At 39.0% G+C, this 19,110-nt stretch overlaps 2 protein-coding genes across 3 annotated transcripts in view; one reads left to right on the forward strand and one right to left on the reverse strand.

Moving 5' to 3' along the window:
* The window catches only part of GOLM1 (golgi membrane protein 1), a 60,517-nt gene extending 51,444 nt beyond the window's left edge, over positions 1 to 9,073 (forward strand). The window contains exons 8-10 of the mRNA XM_069474065.1: positions 360 to 629; positions 2,234 to 2,347; positions 7,493 to 9,073. Of these exons, the coding sequence (XP_069330166.1) occupies positions 360 to 629; positions 2,234 to 2,347; positions 7,493 to 7,569 (461 nt within the window). The 3' untranslated portion in view covers positions 7,570 to 9,073. The remainder of the gene's footprint in view (positions 1 to 359; positions 630 to 2,233; positions 2,348 to 7,492) is intronic.
* A 6,089-nt stretch (positions 9,074 to 15,162) lies between these two features.
* Positions 15,163 to 19,110, reverse strand: part of NAA35 (N-alpha-acetyltransferase 35, NatC auxiliary subunit) — a 93,567-nt gene continuing 89,619 nt past the window's right edge. For both annotated transcript variants that reach the window (XM_069474066.1, XM_069474067.1), the window contains exons 22-23: positions 16,483 to 16,563; positions 15,163 to 15,553 (exon numbers count right to left, since the gene is read on the reverse strand). In XM_069474066.1, the coding sequence (XP_069330167.1) occupies positions 15,494 to 15,553; positions 16,483 to 16,563 (141 nt within the window). In that variant the 3' untranslated portion in view covers positions 15,163 to 15,493. The remainder of the gene's footprint in view (positions 15,554 to 16,482; positions 16,564 to 19,110) is intronic.

Here is a 19,110-nt window from a genome sequence, read left to right on the forward strand (position 1 = left end):
GACTGGCATGCCCTGGCTGCCAAGGGCTTGTCTTAGATGGACACAGCGATCAGATAACTCAGCAGTACACCCTCCTCCACTTTTAGTTGTTGAGATAATTTAGTCCAGTTTTTTTTTTTTTTTTCTAAAGTGCTTTTCTGTTCCTTGTGGTTCTGAAGGTGAGCTGCAGGCATAGAGGCCTGCAGTCTGCTGCTGAGGTTACAGAATAAGTTACCCACCTGCTCCCTGTGTGCAGCCCACCCCATCCCCACTCCTTGGAAAAGCTCTGGGAATTGAGTGGCATGAGGTTTTTTTGTTTTGTTGTTGTTTGTTTTAATTAAATGCTGGTGAGGTCATAGGTAACTCTGTTCTGTGCACAGAGGAAACCAATGAGATCCAGTTTGTCAGCGAGAAGGAGCCTCAGAGGGATGGCCTGGGGCTGCCGCAGGAGCCAGGCCCGAAGCAGGCTGTGGAGGACAGACCTGTGGGTAGAAGAGGGTTGGGGGGAGCCAGAGAACTGAGCCGAACCCCACAAGTCCCAGCTGCCCTGTTGCTGAGCCAGGAAAATCAGGAGACTGAAGAAGACCCTGAGCGGGACCAGCTTGTCATCGCGGATGGGCAGGAGGAAGAGCAGGATGCTGCTGAGGAAGGTGAGTTAGAGGCCCCGTGGTTGCCCGCACACACCTTTCTACTGCACACTCAGCCCTCTCAGTCTCCTTCCTAACACCAGACAGATCCCCTTGAATTTTACCAAACAGCAGTTCATGATTTGGCAGTTCCTTTTTGTCTCTATGTTTGTTATCCATTATCAAGTGGGAGTCAGGAAGGAAGAGCAGCACACACTCTAGTGCTTGAGAAACAATATTAATGGGAAGTGAAGGGGACCTTGCAGGTGGATGACCTGGAGTGAGCATCACCTCCTAGCGGACAGTCCACATGCCTGGTCTTTGTATCTGCACTTCCTCATGCAGTGTTTGGTGCAGCAGACATAGCTAGTCAGTGCCTGGGGAATGAACAACTGAAGGCAGGAAGGAAGGAATGGTTGGGTAGGTAGATGGAGGTTAATACATATCTGAGCATTGAGGAAAAGTGACATGTGAATCCCACCTTTCTGGTTTGGTTTACTTTTTTCTTTTTAAAGAAATAAAGTGTGAGAATATTCTGAGATCAACAGAATATTCTGAGATATATTTTCAGTCCCTTAAAGATGCAGAAAATTTCCATCCCACCTGAGCCAGGAGCTCTTCTGAAGACATGACACCTGTGATCTGGGGCAGACCAAGTAACAGAGGTTGGAAAATATGCTTATTTGCAGAAGTTACCCTGATTCCAGTCTAATTTTCACTTTAGTTTCTCTTTCTGAAGAATGTGTCCTCCCAAGTTCCAGTTAAAGAATTGCATTTTGTCAGCCTCTCCCACAGCATTCCTGCTTGGGTCTCTCTTCTCCAAGCCTGCCCAGCAAGATGCTCATGGTGTGAGAGAGGGAGAGCACACTTGGGCAGCTCAGCCGGTGGGCTCAAGTGTCAGACCACTCAGCAGCTGGTCACACAGTGTAACAGTTAAAGGTGGACCTTTGATACTGCAGGCCCTACATGATGTACCTGGTTCTAGATGCAGTTGTAGTGATCTCATTTGAAGAATAAATCTATTGGGCACGCAGGCCTGTGCTTTGTTTCCACCTCAAACAGAATAGAACTAGAGCAGGTTTTCTGGCATGTTTTTCAAAAAACAAAAAATGATTTTGTTTACCCATCTGTATACAAATATAGAATGTTGAGGTTAAACCCTTTGACGAGGTCTCTATGCATTATGTCCTGATCTTTTCTGGTTGCTGTTCTCTCTAGGGATGAATGTAGTAATCAACACTGTAATTCTGTAAGTATGATGGACAGTTTTACCCTTGGGCACACAATAACAACTCCATTTCTTCTCTCAGAGCGATGAGCTGTTCAAAGGAGATGCTGTCATTAGAAATCTCGTGTTGCCTAGAACAGCGGTACCTTTAACCTTGAGATGCTTATCTCTTTAAAAAAACTGGGATTTTGGTTTAGTTAGCTAGTTAGTTTCTCCATTTCCATCCTGGAATATAGCCTTTTGTAGTAGAAGCAAGCACATGAGGCCGTATCATTTCCAGAGAGGTAGCGAAAAGGTCTGGCTGGGATGAGCAGGCGAAACCCCAGCACCTGGGCTCTGGTGTTCCTGTGGCATCAAGAGAGAAATGATGTAGCTTATGTTTTATGGGCTAATTTTACAGGGAGAAACCAGCAAAAACTGGGAGGAGATGATGACTACAACATGGATGAAAATGAGGCGGAATCTGAAACAGACAAGCAGGCAGCCCTTGCGGGGAATGACAAAAACCTAAATGGTAATAACGGTAGCGGGAGAGGGGGAGAGGAGTGGGTCTCTTTCATTTTCTCTTTCTGGTCCTTCACTTTGTCCTGTGAATCCCAGCAATAATATTTTAAGTAATTGATCATTTCAAGGAGATCGTCTTTTCTTCAGGAGCCTTTGAAAGTAAGAGCAGGGCAGCAAGGTGAGGGTTGCAAACCCCAAGGTGATGAAGACCTTTCAGAAAGTCTGCACATTCAGTGGGGCTCAAGCCCTCAGGTATCCGTTGGAGGATTTGTTTTCAGTGCCACTGCCCAACAAAATGGCTAGGTCACCACTTGATCAGTCTATATCACAAATGAATAAAGCCCTAATATATGCACAGAGCTTCCAAGCAGCTTTTATAGCTGTACTTTATTATTTTGAATTTTTAAAGAGTCCAGGCCAGTGTCTGATCAAAGATATCAAATCTTAGATATGTCTATTTCCTTATGATGGATTCAGGTTGAACATTTTTGTAGCAACAGTTTTGTTCCTTTTGCTTCCCACCAGGAGTCACAAAATGGCAGCTTTTCTCACTGATGGTATTGATGCCTTGGCTAAGGTGGCACCTACCAGGTCTCTCCATGGTAAAGGTCCATTTTCTCTTTGTAATTAGTGTCATCTAGAAGAGGATGCTTTGAAATGGGGTGGCTTTACCATTCACCTAAATGGTGACGTTTTAAATTCTGTTGTCTCTGCATATTTATTACCTGACATTCTTTAAGGAACTCTTTTCTCAACCCCAACACACTTGTTTGTTTTAGTGTCACTATGGGTTCATGGTGTCCTTTTTTAAAATTCACTTTTCTATTGGATTCTTGGTGTTTTCCTTCTTAATTTGTAAGAGCTCTTTGTATGTTAGGGAGATTGCCCTTTATCTGTGGTGTGAAGTTGCAAATACTTTCTCTCAGTTTCTCTTGGTTTTGCCTTTGGCGTTTGCCATGCAAAAGTTTCAAACATTTTAATCTTTTCTTCTGCATATTGAGTCATAGTTAGAAAGGCTTGCCTATTCAGTGTTGGAAAGAATTCACCCTTGCTTTCGTTTGGTATGTTTTCATCCAGAATGCTTTCCAGTTTTTCTTGTCGCTATTACAAAGTAAAACACAGATTCAGAAACACATGAAACAAATGAGATTTCGAAGGTGAACACCTTGTAACTGCCTACCCAGTCAAGAAACAGAACTTGGCTGGCCCCTCCAGAGAAACCTCCATGTCCCCTGTCTCAGTCACAGCATCTTCTCTAATAGTGTCAGCTCTCCTCACCTTTACAGTATGCATTTTCTTGAATTTATGGGTTTATCACTCAAGTGGGCATCCTCGGACACCATAGTATATAGTCTTGCTCATTTTCTTAAATTTGGTATGTCTTTAAGCCTTTCTTAATCTACAGGTTTCTCCTCCATTCCTTCATAATTTGTTAAAAACCTAAGCCATGTAACCTGTGGTTTCCCAATGTCTGAATATTTCTGATTGTATATTCATGGGCCAGTTTCACATGTTCTTCTATCCCATTTTCTGCAGATTGGCAGCGGGATCAGACTCAGGTTCAGCTCAAGCCCTCGGTCAGATGATAGGTAGTGATGTGTCCTTTCATCAGGAGGCAACTGATGTGTGACGTCTTTCTTTCTGTGATGTTGCTCAGTACTTGATGCTCAGTACCTATGTCTGTTAATTTGGTTCTGTTTCATTTGTTACTTGGAATATTCTTATACGCATTTCAGTGGTATTGTTCATATAGGATAGGCAGGATAAATGTTTGATTCTTTCTCTTTATTTACGTTTTCTGAATAACGAATTATATATCCCCACCATCCCCTGAAGGTGACCTCTTTTTTATATTAATATCATAACTTACAGTGATATAAACATACTTGATTGGTTTCACTCAACTGCATTTATTATGCTTTGTGAAGTTCAAATTGTTTCATCTTGTTTGGCCAGTGGGACCTCCCCTACTTTTATCTGAGACTTCGATTTCCTTTGTTTCTCTTGTTCATGTCCTGCAATCTTCCCTCCACATTTAGTACTTTTTCTCTGCCCAGGAAGGAACCCCAGAAAGGAGCCCTGGCCTGTCAGTTTCAGGAGTCCATGGGCTTAGCCTCTGCCAGCCCCTTTAACCTGTGCTACGGCTGCCTTGTGGTCACCTTCTATGAGAGCAGCAGGACCCCTCCACTCCCAGGGGCAGTTCTCCCAGTGGCCCACGAACTTGCTGGCATATACCTATTGGCTGTTTGGGCTTCTCCTATTCTCAGATCCATCAACATGCTCCATTGCTTTTTTTTTTTTTCTTTCAGATGCTGCCAACACATGGGTGGTTGTCCACAGTTTGCCTTTAACTGCTTGAATTTTAGGGTCTGCAGGATTCCTTGTCATCTAATTTTGTTGTAAATGTCCATGATTTTTGAGTTTTTAAATTCAATTCCTTTATATAGGAATTCTGAGAGATTTAAAAACTATTCCACTGTTATTACCATCTTTCCAGAATTATCCAATTCATTTGAATGTTGGTATGGCATGAGGTATGGGTCCAGTTTGATCTTTTTCGAAAGGACTATCTAATTGGCCCAACACCATTTCAAATCACCATTTGCAATGCCACCTTTACCAAATACTAAATTTCCATATGTTTTGGGGTCTATTTTTGGACTTTCTGTTTCTCTTCCATTAGTTGCTCTGTGGATTCACACTGTACCATACTATTCTAAGTGTAACATAACAGCTGGTAAGGATATTCCCGCTGGAAAATCTCAGACATCTCTTTGCATAATGCTTCTTCCCTTTTTGATTCCTTCTCAGACTCAGATTCAAAGTGTTAGATCTCATTCTATTCATGTCTCTTATCTTCTTTTTTCATATTTTCCATTTCTGCCTATCTGGGCTGCATTCAGAATATTTCCTCAGAAATACCTTCCAGTTCACAAAGTTTTCTTCAGCTATACCTTATCTGCTCCTTAACTGGTAAGTTTTTTAGTTATTTTTTTCTCCAGGTGCTCATTCATGATAACTTGTTTCCTTGTGTGTTTTGTGCTTTTTAACTGTGAGCTACTAGTTTTCTTGGGACGTTTTCTGTGGTAAGTCTTTAAGGGTTGAGTTACAGTTATATTTCACTAGAGAAGGTGGTTTTCCTCTACCAGTTGAAATGAGGGTGCTACAAACTCACAGCCTCCTTAAAGTAAATTCTCTTTAAGTTTTCTGGATCACGTAGGAAATGTAAATCCAAATTATAAACCTTCAGACATCTTGTGGTTAGTCCTCATGTGGTGAAGAAACACCCCCATTCCACACACACAGGGCTTTCTTTGCTGTCCCATTTTCAGGTCAGCTTTATTTCCCATTATCTTTCAACCAGGGATATGAGCCTTTGGGTTTTTGGCTTTATGTGGGGGGGGGGGGGTCTCCTACTTGACACCCCACCTTGAGTACAGCCCAAATCTTTGGTTTTTGTACGCCTGCAACTTTTGAAGCTGTGAAGGGAAAAGCCTAGTATCTTCAGGCCTCAGTGCCAGGGCCAATGCTGGCCTTGATGCTTGCTTTCCCTTCATTTTTGACCTTGCAGATGCTTTCTTTTTTTACCATATGGGGAATGCATTATTCTTAATGCTTTAGTATTTTTAATTTTAAGTTTTCATTTTGAAATGATTTAGATTTTAAAATAGAGTCACAAGAATTTCTGTATACTCTTTATCAAGGTTTCCCCAAACGTTAACATCGTATATAACCACAGTACAACTACCAAAATAAGGAAATTAATGTTGATATAATGCTATTATGTAACCCATAGACTTTATTCAAATTTAATGAATGTCCAACTAATCTTTTTTCTCATCCAAGATCTAATCCAGGATCATACACACTGCATTTATTGTCATACCTCTTAGTGTCCCTTAATCTGGAGCTATTTGTCTGTATCATTCATTCTCATTCATCTTTTTTGAAGTACAGTAGCCCAGTTGTTTTGTAGAAAGTCCCTTAATTTGTGTTTGTCTGATCCAGCAGTGCATTCTTAAACATTGTCTTTTGTATTTATCCAGGATGTCAGTTGTTTCTATTGGCACAGTTGTTTGGAGTTTCTAGAAATGGAAGTCCTAACTTGATTTTTAAGTTATTTACAAGGACTTTGAGGTAATTTATTTAAAAAGGCAAAAGGGTAACACATTAGCAGTAAGAATGATAAGTAAATATAGAGTTTCTCCATCTTTCTGTTCTTGGTGTCATTGACTCCACTCATTTGTATACTTCAGTTCTTCAAGAGCATGTTTCATGGTCTGGTCACATCTGTTTTAACAACCTTTTAAATGGGCCTATTGTCTTACAGAATGCATGGCTTTGCAGTGAAGCCTTGTGATCTTGCATCCCCTATACTCAGGTGTCCTAAGGACTTGACCTTGTGCAAGGTTTTAAACAAAGTGAGGTAGGCAAGGCAAAGAAAATAAATGTCCTGTCAGCTCTTCTAAGAAATAGTGTTAAGTTCAAGAAATGTCAACATCAGCTTCAACATTAAGATTTTTTTCTTTGAAATAGTTTAAGACTCTGGTTGCTCTAGGGAAATTAGAAGAAAAAGACATTAGCTCGGACTCAGAGACTTTAAAAGACACTATTAATTTAGTATGGCAGTCATTTAATTAATAGTCCTTAAATGTCCTTTGTGTGTCAAAGGATAGAGTAAGACCAGATGGTGGAAGCCACATATTTCAGCTCTGTCAAGGGGGAGCTTTGGAGTAGCAGGAGCTGTCTGAAGCCACAGATGGCTCTTTAGGAGGCTGTGTGTGCTGCTGGGAAGGTGCAGTAGTGAGGGAGTCATGCCACACAAGAGGGCTGTGATTATACTAAAACTTAATGAAAGTACATTTTATTTTGTCCATTTTATAGACATGGGGCATTATTTTACTGTTTTAAACAATTATGGAATCTGTAAGTATTTTAACTTTGTTACATGGAACACTGTCGGCCATACATATGGTCTCTTTTGCCATCTTGCCCTTGATTAGGAATGCAATTCCAAATTATAGTGTTGATATGGGAGATACAGTCCTCTTTATGACACACTTTCTAGAAACTTATGCAAAATGGGACCTGCCTGGGCTGCTTTCTCAAGATGTTAAAATATTAGAATGTTATGTGTGAGTTTTTCCTTTTTTAGTTTTTATTGCTGAAGATCAGAAAAGAGACGCCATAAATTTATTTGATCAGCGTGAAAAGCGGAATCGTACAGTCTGAATTGAGCTGGAATTCACATATTTTACTTCAGGACTGAAGACATCACTACAAAATATTCACGAGGGACTGGATACTCAAAGCTGTGAAATGAACTAAGTAAAATGTACATCTAAAGATGATTATTATGGAAATGAGTACGTACTTTATGTAGGAGAAATTGGACCTTTAGACAGTTTTGGGGGTACTTTTGAACTATCTAATAAAGTTTGTCAAAATTTTTGGCTAATAGGTATTTCATGAGAAGATCAACACCAAAAATAGAACACAAGTTCTCCTTCAAGTGTGGCAGCAGTGGTACTCCTTTATTCTGGACTATAACTGTTAGTAATAATAATAATAATAAAAAGCAACCTGTAGGAAGAATCTGTCTTCTGATGTGAAGGAGACTGACTTTACACAGAGAACTCCTTTTTCCCCCCTCTGGAGTCCTCTTCTCCGAACAGAACATGCTGGGCCGATTTCTGTTCTCACTGGTACACACAGTGAGTGAGTGGCTTATGCTCTTGTGCAGTCACTTCCTACTCTTGACAATCAATGGCCTAGAGCACTGACTGTTAACACAAACATCACTAGCAACAGTTTTAAACAAGTCTAAATACAAAGCTGTTTTGTGTGAGAATTTTTAAAAAGACTACTTATGTAATAATCTCTGCCATTTTTAATGTACAAAACACTGTTAAGTGTCTTGTAACTTGAACATTTGCAGTTTATTAATGGATTGTACTTTTGAGAAAAAGGGCCCAAACAGAGCTTGACAAGGGCATACCTATAGCAGAGCACAGTGAGGACAGGTTTGTGTGGACAGATCTGTACCTACTTTATTACTACAGAAAAAGAAAAACAAGTTAATTGATGTTGAAGGATATATAATGTTACAAATTGGGACTGTTTGGAAAAGAAAGAGAAATGCAATAGTTATTTCTGTCATAGTTTACACATTTTGCTTACGGTAAGAGACTCACAAAACTGATTTAAAAATCAAAGGTTAATATTAATTTTGAAAATGACTATTTAATCATAGTTCCCAATAACAACAATGACATTAGGTTTGAGCTGAATTGGTTCCCAATATTTATAGTAAAAAGTAGTTACCACTAGTGAATGACTGGCAAAATCACATTAATGACTTATTTCCAGTGAGGCTCTCCAAAGGATAAGTGGGAGAATCCACAGGATCTGGGATCCAAGAGCCTCAGAGATCATTGTGTGTAACTCTCGCATTTTCAGAGAGGAAAGTGGGGTCAAGAGAAGTTACGGAGCTTCTACCTGGTGAGCTGTAGCGCCTCACTGTGCCCCTGCCATCACTGAAGGTGCGCTTTGTTTGTGTTCATGTTGCCACCTCGAACTTGAATATTCTTCATGTATGATATCGTTTTACCCCGTCACTAAAAGATTTAACTTTTCCAACCTCCCTTTGTGTCCCAGTCTTGGGGTTGATACGAATTTTCTCTTGCTTTCTGAATTAATACTCTATTCATCTCATGTTTAATTAGTGTATATAGAGTTGCTGGGAAATAAAATACGGTTAGTTCAACTTTTAAAACTGTTTTCACAGCTTTTGTTGTTCTTGGCTGTTTTCCCTTCATCCCCTATTAAAGAATCAGCTTTCAAATTGTGGATTAAGGATGGTGGTTTGCCTTAACCCTTTTGTGGAATGAGATGGGATGTCATTATAAACAAAAAAATACAGTGCTTTCCTCCTCGCATACAGGGCCCCAAAGGCCATGTGCTTAGCAGGTATGTGTGCACTCTGAGCTCTTTCTCCAGGCAGCCATGCTCACACAGCTGGCTTCCTTTGGGATCAAGGCACGATCCAAGGCAACAATGGAGAGAGAGGGATGAGAACTGTTTCAACAAAACAAAAACCTGTGTAACATCATCAAGTAGGTATTAAACCCCTAGCCCTTGGTCTTTTGGTTTTATCCAAAATTAAATTGGTAGCTATTCCATTTAAAATTAAAATAAATTCTTAGTGTAAACTCATTTATTTTATACTTTCCTCCATCCTCTGAAATGATTGTGGACATGACTGATGGGATTATTCATTTGATCTTTTTTCCTGCAAATAAGACTGCATCTGGAGATTCCTTAAGCAACCCTGGATTAGATGTCACGACTACTCTAATCACCACACGTAATTTATTTTTATGTGATGGAATTTGAGAAATAGTCCATTACTAGCCAGGCGAGGTGGCTCATGCCTGTAATCCTAACACCCTGGGAGGCCAAGGCAGGAAGAGTGCTTGAGCTTAAGAGTTTGAGACCAGCCTGAGCAAGAGTGAGACCCCATCATCTCTACTAAAAATACAAGTTAGCCAGGCATCCTGGCTGCGCCTATAGTCTCAGCTTCTCAGGAGGCTGAGGCAGGAGGATCTATTCAGCCCAGGAGTTTGAGGTTGCTGTAAGCTATGATGATGCCACTGCATGCTAGCTGGGGTGACAGAGTGAGACTCTGTCTCAAAAAAAAAAAAAAAAAAAAGGTAGAAACCCACTTAGCCTTAAGAGATAAGCCAGAGTAAGAGTTCTTGATACAACCTTGCCTTTTCACTAATTTGTCTCTTTCAGCGCTATAGGGAAATGACAGTAATGGAACCTCCTGGTTAATGTATCGTGTCTGCCTTTATCCAGAACTAAAGCTGCTGCACTGTCAACAAGTAACATCTGTATCATTTTAAAGAACAATCTTGGTTTATCAGTATCCTTGCTCTGGTTTTTTGAGAAGAAATCATTCAAAAGTTATTCTAGAAGTCAACAAGTGACATGTCTGTCACCAAAATAGAGCACCACACTTTCCTTTAAGCTTGGGCTTAATGTTTGAATTTTAAAAAGAAGTTGCAGGTATTGCATCTTTATTGTTGTAGTAGTTTAGAAATTCAGAGAGCTGTTAGATAACTTTACAATTCTCCAAAATCTGATGTTTTCTTAGATGGAAGGCAGTATCAGTGGTAGACTACAGTAGTGGTCCCCAACCATTTTGGCACCAGGGAGCAGTTTCATGGAAGACAATGTTTTGACACGGCCGGGAGAGTGGGGTGGGGGCAATGGATGGTTGTTTTGGGATGATTCAAGTACATTTATTGTGCACTTTATTTCTATTATTACATTGTAATATATAATGAGATAATTATACAACTCACCATAATGCAGAATCTAATGATGCTGCTGCTCTGACAGGAGGCGCAGAGCTCAGGCGGTGATGCGAACGATGGGGAGCCAACTATAAATACAGATAAAGCTTCCCTGGCTCACCCACTGCTCACCTCCTGTTGTGTGGCTGGGTTTCTAACAGGCCACAGACCAGTGGGAAGCCCAGGGGTTGGGGACCACAGGACTACAGAAAAAACTTTATAGTGTAAATGAGTGCATGGGTGATGTGGTTTAATATTTCAGAAAAGTCATTTCATCTCTTCAAAAGCAAAAATTTTTTAACACCTTTGATAGATGTAGGATAACGAAAATGTTCAGTTTTATTTTATGGTCCCTTATATCAAAAGCAAGCAGTTCTAGTTCCCTAGTCTTCTTAGATGTGGAAAAATCTGACATACCAACTTGTTTAGATTAATATTGCAAATATCAGACAAATCAATTTCTACCACATTCCAACTTACCACCTCAAAGTTCCTCTGTGCCCTCAGCCATGCTGTGTTCTCACCATGTAGTCTCTCCTGTTAGGGACCTTGTTTAACCTCATCTATTCAGTTTTCCCCTAGGATGACTCTTAGCTATTAGAATGTCTTTTTACATCGTAAAAAATCCACACTGTGTTAATTAAATGAGTAGGTATTCCTGAGTTGACTCCATGCTGTCAGGTACTCAGAAAGTGAAATCCCTTTTCTCATGTTTATACTACAGTTGGGAAGATAATGAACTGCAGTCATGTGCCACATAACAAACAACCTTTCACTCAACAATGGACCACATATAAGACGGGGGTCCCATAAGATTATGATGGAGCTGGAAAAAAACACATTACATGTTTGTGATGATGCCAGTGTGAACAATCCTATATATTTTAAAATTACAAAAAAAAAAAAAAACCCAGAATAAGGATATAAAGCAAATATTTTGTAGAGCTTTCCAATATCTTTTTAAGCTAAATGCTGTTAAAAAAAAATTAAAAAGTTTATAAAAAACTAGCTAAGGTTAATGTATTGAACAAACATTTTTTAATTTTATGTAGCTTAAGTGCCATTCATAGTAAGTGCCCTATACAGGTATACCTTTTTTTTTTTTATCTTTTATACCACATTTTTACTGTACATTTCTATGTTTTGATACACAAATACTTACCATTGTGTTACAGCTACCTACAGTATTCAGTAGTCACATGCTGTACAGGTTTGTAGCCTAGTAACAATAGGCTATACCATACAGCGTATGTGTATAAAGGCATTTACCATCTTGGTTTATGTAAGGACACACTGTAATGTTCACACAGTGAGGAAATTGCCCAGGGACACATTTCTTAGCCTTTCTCAGTATCCCCATTGTTAAGGCATGCTTGACTGTATTTAAATTAAAACTGTGCTGATTAAGGTGGCATGGCGTAAACCAGGAGAGGGAGGACTCTTCCCCTGGGGATATGTCATTTCAGTTGAAACTTGAAGGATAAGGAGAAACTCGCCAGGAGGTCAAGACTTGGGAGTCTGAGGGAGGCAATGTGGCTGCAGCCTGAGGGGCCAAAGGAAGAGGGCAGAAATGACGTGGGAGAGGCAGAGGTGGCCAAACTGGGCATTCCTGGGTAAAGATCAGGTCATTAACAGGAGAACAGTGGATTTTAAGTAAGTTGTACAATGATCACGCTTGCATTTTATGATCTTGTAAGATCACAGCAGCACCTCCAATAGAGTGGGGCAAGTATCAATGTGGGGAAGTAAATTCTTCAAGCCCAGTTGACTTTCCAGCCTTTGCCCCACCTCTTCAAGAAAGATGTCTCCCTATTGTCACCGGCAACCTATACTTGCCAAATCCAATGGGCCCATTTTGGTCCTTCTATTACTGGCCTTTTAGCTGCATGTGGCACTCCATTCTGCTTATTTTCCTGATATGTCTCTTTTGGAGGATCTGTGTTTTGTGTTTCCAGTGCCCAGAAGCATAGCCAGAAAAGAACAAGGGAGCAACTCCTTGTTGCTCCTAAACTTTTCCACATGGGGTGCGCTTTGACCAATAGTTAATACATTGTCTTAGCCAGAAAAGTCTGTCTAGTGCAAATGAAACAGTGAAACAGACACAGACACTTGCCAAATGGTGGCATGGCATGATTTTGAGGTGTTTTTCCCTGCAGCCTATACTGTCACCTCAGCAGCCCCCCATTCCCCAGCCCACTCTTACAACTGGACATCCCAAGTCTGTTCCTTGGGACCTATCTCCAGCCCTTACTCTACCAGCTCCCTGAGCAACTGCAATCCCCAAAGTTTTAATTTACACCTTTACAGCCACTTAGTGCTCACTCTTCACCCCCGACTGTCCCTTTCAGCTCCAGACCATACTACTTCCCATCTTCACCAGGATGTCCCAAAGACATCTCAACATCTAAAGCAATCTTTATCCCCAAACCTGGTCTTCTACATTGCATATATAAGCAAATGCCACCACCTTTGTAAAGACCACCATTATATTTTCCCTCTTCCCTGCCTCCCTTTGAACCATTCTCAGGCAAGCTGATCTGATTTGAGCTCATCATTTCCCTGCAAAAATGCCTTCAGTGCTATCCACCAATATCTAAGTCCAAATTCTTTGATCTGTCCTGTCTTTATCTTGTCCCTCCAATCCCTTTTCCTGCTCTATACTTTAGCCACACTGCCACCTTCTCACTTCCAGATCTGTGCAAATCCTGTCTAGGACACCCTACACCAACTAATGGCTCCTGCACCTTTGAGGCTCAGATGAGATTTTTTTTTCCATGAGGTTTTATGTGAGGTGGATCTCATACCCTAGCATACCGCATTTCCTCAGTGCATTTCAAATACCTGTTTGCTTTCCGGCATTCTTCGTAAGATTATAAGCTCTGTGAGGGGAGAAACTGTCTTATTTCCCCCATTGTTTTTTTAGTACCTTGAACGGCAGATTTTAAAATTCTCAAAAGGCAGCTCTCTTTTTCTGATTGGAAAACTATTTAAAAAAAAAAAAACGCAAAAAACTAAAGCTAAAGGAAAATATACAATTCTGTCAATATTAATGAATAAATCTTTTTTTTAGTTGACAATGGATTCACTATTGGAACATTCTTTGCTCTTAGGAAGACCCATTCCAAAAAAACAACGTAGGTGTTCTTTAATTATAGAATCTTCATCTGTACTAGCTGTCCCAGTCAGACATAGCATTAAAAAATGCCAGAGTACCCTCTTAATTGAAAGCGATCCCATCATTTAGCAGGGCTCTTGTTGCATCAATTCATATTCTTTTTTTGCTTTCAAGGGGACACAGTTTTTATACTTCCTATCTTGGCCACTGGGAAGGAAGAATAATTTCCCACCTTTCTAAAACGTGCCTTGGGCTCTCCTGGTTGTTTGTCAAATGTTGATGCTCTTTTATTATCTTCTTTGCTTTTTCTTTTGATTCTTTATTTCTTCTTTTGCCTATTTCCTACCATTTCTTTGCCTTTTGTTTGTTTAAAGTGTTCAGAAATTAACAGCAGACACAGTATTTCAGGATGCCTAATGGCAGTTCCTGGATAACACATGTGTTACCACTCTTGGAAAAGAGAGCCAGAGTACACTTCATTACCCTACAATCTTCTTTACCATGGCAGGCAAGTTCAGTCAGGTTAGCTGCTTTAAAGTATTTCCATATTTCCAGAAAAAAGGTCCAATACCATGTTTTTTAAAGAGGGGTGTCAAATCAGAGTTAAGATATTTGCAGTTCAGAACACTTTTTGCCATAGACAAATAAAAACTGTCATTAGTCTTAGGCCATTCACAAAAGCTAATTGAAGTCACAGTGTAGCTCATTTTGCCAATAGTACTGCCTGCTACAGAGGACAAAGGGAAGGCCCAGAGATGCCTTGGCAAACACCAGAGCAGAGACAGGAAGACAGGAAGAGGAGCAGCAACAAAGGAAGGGTGGGGCCCCAGGCACTGGGCACTTGCAGGTATGGGTAGATTTAATTCAGTTTTTCAAAGCCAGAGGATACGAACAGATGCCCATTTGAAATTGTTTCACGGAGTAAACTGAATACAAAGTAAACAAAAAGAAGCATGCCACATATAAACCTAGATCTAAAATTTAATCTATATACATTACTACCTTTTGAATAACGCCACCAATAAACGTAATGTGTAATCTTTTAAAAGTGCCCAAAGTCACAGTTAAAGGATGTTTTTTAAACGTCTGTATTCTTATGTATAATTCATGATGTCATGACACACAAAATCACAATCCCATGTAATCTAGTCTCCCTATGTATTTTAGGGGTTCCATCAAAATCCCTTTTAAATGTATTTTGCCAAAATCTCATGCAAGTGTTTAGTAAATCCCTTGATTTGAAACTTCATTTCGATAATTTGTTTTTGAATTGCTCAAATGTTAATGAGCAACACCTTCAGTTCTTAACATGTATCAACAAAGTGCTACTGTTTTTCATCTCCGGCAGTGCATTTTTGTCAAGAAATTTATTAACCTTTACAAACACTATTTTCACTCAATCATTCATAAAAAGTGATTTATGATTAAATCTGTAATAAAACCATATAACGTTCATCAATGCATTCAAGATCAATTTCATCCATGGAACATGATAAACCACTTTAAAACAGCAGTTTTCATTCACATCATATAAGGCTGTCAAACTAAAAGTATTCCTTATAATGGGGTGTTATCCAAGAAATCCATTTCATTTCCCGTTATTTGGACACTGGTGCACATACCCTCTGAGTGGGGTCTGCAAAGAGACTCTGCCCCTTTATAGTCACCTTCTCAGTCTCTCTCAAACAAGTTTCACAACAGGAAAATATTTGTGAGCAGAAAAATCAAACTCGGGAGGAACCTGTAAACAAAAGGAGAAAGTCAGTGTATCTACAAATATTATTCAGACAGTAAGCAAAATAAAGACTTTATTTCAGAGTTTCCTGTGTTTTTAGAAATAAGGCAGCACAAAAGAGATTTTAAAAATTGGCTTAATGACAAAAAAGTGAAGTAATCTGGAGGAAAAAAATGATTAACCTGTTTCTGGGTTTGTGAAAGTCATCAGAAAACATACTGAGCAGCTGTTTTTTATCTTAAGAAAACAGTTAAAGAAAAATGGACTTAAATTACAGGAAAGGAGTTCAATTAGATCAGGGGGTTGACAAAATTTTTATTTCTAGGCTCACTGATGAAATGATAAGTGATGAAATGAGAGTCATCCGTAAAGCAGGGGAGGAGAGAAGGAAGACAGACAATGACAAAAACACAGGAGTGAACAAAAGAGCAAGATATAATGGGCAAATACCACCAAAATGCCTCAATAGCTGGCTTCGTACACAATGCAGAACTTGCTCTGAAATGTTGATCTAATACAATGATATAACAACATTATCAAGGAAAACATACAGACTCTTCCACCTTCTGAGCCATTAAATATGTCATTAATTATTCATTTACTTTCCCAAAGGCAAATGACTTTTAATATATATCATACTTCTCCCATAAATTTGTTTTTACACATTTTCTTGTTTACCCCAAGTTATTCAGTAATTTACACAGCAGGGAAGAGGGAGACATAAGGGCAGATTTCAGAAATTTTAAGTCAACAAAATATAAGTCTCAAGGCAAAATGGCAAATTCTATTTAAATTTGTTTTTTGCTGAACTTTTAAGAATGATTTTTGTTCAACAGTTCAACGTTTTCTATAACAACATTTATGCATCTTATTGAAAAGAATGTAAAATTTTACAATATTTTTAAGATCATTTATTTTCCCTATAACGTACTTACCTTAGATTCCTTTTTGTGTCCTCCTGCCAATAACTTCATAACCACAAAGTTGGGTTTGGCAACCTTTAATATTCTACTGACCTAAAACATGAACAACATAAAACTATCAAAACATCAAATTCATAGTCAAAATTTCTTTTTTTTTAATAGTCCTAGCTCTAAGGCAAAAATTTCCTCATATTAATATCGTAGATACTAATAGGAACTTTGCATAATGGAAATATTGATATTTTGTTAAATGCAATTTAAAATTGTAAACAAACATTATACTTCTTTTAATACATTTCAGCTAACTCTGAAAACTTTGAAAGGGCCACCCTATCTTGCTTTCATGAAAACAAAACAACATTAGCCTACAAAAGTAGCACAGTATAGTCTATGAAGCATGGACTCAAATTAGGCTGTATGTTTTCAATTTCCAGCTTTGCCACTTACTAGCTGTGAAACCTGACCAGTTCTCTAACCTCTCTGTTCCTCAGTTTCTTCATCTGTAAAAATGGAGATGATTATTTTACCTGTCCCACAAAGATATGTTGAGGATTAAATGAATTAATACATAAGAGCTTAGAACCATGCCTGGCAAGTAGTAAGTGTCCTTCAAGTGTTATCTGTTATTTCTGATTTAACTATTTGTCTAAAAGGCTTCATTTGAACACTTGAACAACAACGGAATAAAACAGTGTACTCAGAGAGTAATCCAATTTGAAAGAGGTTCCCACTGCCGCCTTCTTACTGACCTCTCTCAGGAAACACACATTACCTCAAGGTCAGGACGTGCTCTTCAACTCTAGATCAGACAACCACCTGCCTAGGTGACAGCTTCCTTTGGACATCTAATAGACAACTCAAAAATAGGCAACGAGCCCCTGCCCTGCCCGGCTGTTTCTTGCCCACATGAATCGATCCATCTGGTTACTGAGGCAAAAAACTCTGAAGTCATTCTTGACACCTCTTTCACATCCCGTATCTAATCCATCAGTCAATCCAGATGGCTTGACCTTAAAAATCTAGAAAGAATGTAATCACTCCCTAATCTACCTGGATTGCTGCTATGGCCTACTCTCTGATTGGCTTTCCTGATTCCACCCTTGGCCCCACTATAGTCCATTTCTGACAGTGCCAGAGTGACCCTTTAAAACATGAATCAGATCTGGTCACTCCTCTACTCAAAACCCTCCAACAGCTCAGCCCCCTTGTTCATCCCACTCCAGCCACATCAGTCCCTGGCTGTTCTTCAATTACTCCAGATGCACTTCTGCCTCAGCACCTTTACATGCAGATCCCTCTATCTAGAAGGCTTCATCCTTGGCTATCCATGACACTTGCTTCTTCACCCTCTAGGATTTTCTAAAGTCCACGTTATTTAGAAATGTTTAATCCCCTCTACCTCCCTACCTTCTGTAGTATTTTCTACCACCATTCTCAGCTTGATTTTTCTTCACAGTAGGACCTTCTATTATACTACATAATTTACTTACTGTCTGTAACCCAGTGCCACTCCTTTACCCCTACAAGGTCTGGGATTTCAGTCTGTTTATTTTCTGCTGGGGATACAGTAGGCAATCAATAAAACTGTTGAATAAATGAATCGCGTTTCCACTAAATGAAATATGCCATCCGCAAATTTTTACATTATCCCCTTTTATTAAATAGCATATATGATTTTATAAAGCATCTCTCTCCTATCCCTCTTCCAGGCACTGTGCTTCTCTCCCAAGAAGCAAACACAAGAATCAATGCTGATGTATCTTTCTGTACATATTTTGTATTCATACAAGATGATACTTACACACATACTATAGCCTTCCTTGACCCCCCTTTTGACTGAAATGGCACCATACTATGTACACTGTTTTGCACCTTGCTTTTTAAACATCCTGAAGGACATTCCATTACAGTACATAAAGATTTTTGTCCATCTAGTATTCCATTGTATGATGCATCATAATTTATTTATCAGGTTCCCTGTTGAACACAACAGCTTCTTCCATTTTTTTGCTATCAGAAATCCTACCGCAATGAATACTTATATATTCATCACTTCCTTCACATTTCCTGTATGTGCACATGTGTGCATCTATTAAGATAAATCCCAAGAAGCAGAATTGCTGGGTCTAAGCATAAGCATTTGTAATTTTTGACAGATACTGCTAAACTACCCCTCCATGTAAGTTGTACCAAAATATACTTCCCAAAATGATATATACATGTTACAGGTAACTCATATTTACAGAATAAATGTATTTCAATAAAAATCAGGATACATGAAATTATCAAAATACCAAAAGCCTGAAACTTAATGTTTTTTTTATTTTCAAAGTTTATTTTGATATCTCAAAGTCTTCAAAAGCAGTAGCCTTTACTTCAAATGGTGAAGCGGAATAAGGTTGTTCCTACGATAACTGACCAGATTATTTTTTATATTGAAGACATATATAGGTGTATTTTAATGCAGTAAACTATAGATTAAAATAGAAAATTTTAAATGCTAATAATTTGAGCTATGGATCACTGTGGATCTTATTTCTATCCCTTTACTTTATAATTCTGAGTATTAATTTCTCTTTGCACTGATTTTCTAAATTTATACAAAGAAGAGATTTACATCACCTATTTCTTAAAATAATT

The sequence above is a fragment of the Eulemur rufifrons genome, chromosome 7 (genome assembly GCF_041146395.1).
Source record: "Eulemur rufifrons isolate Redbay chromosome 7, OSU_ERuf_1, whole genome shotgun sequence".
Classification (NCBI taxonomy): domain Eukaryota; kingdom Metazoa; phylum Chordata; class Mammalia; order Primates; family Lemuridae; genus Eulemur; species Eulemur rufifrons.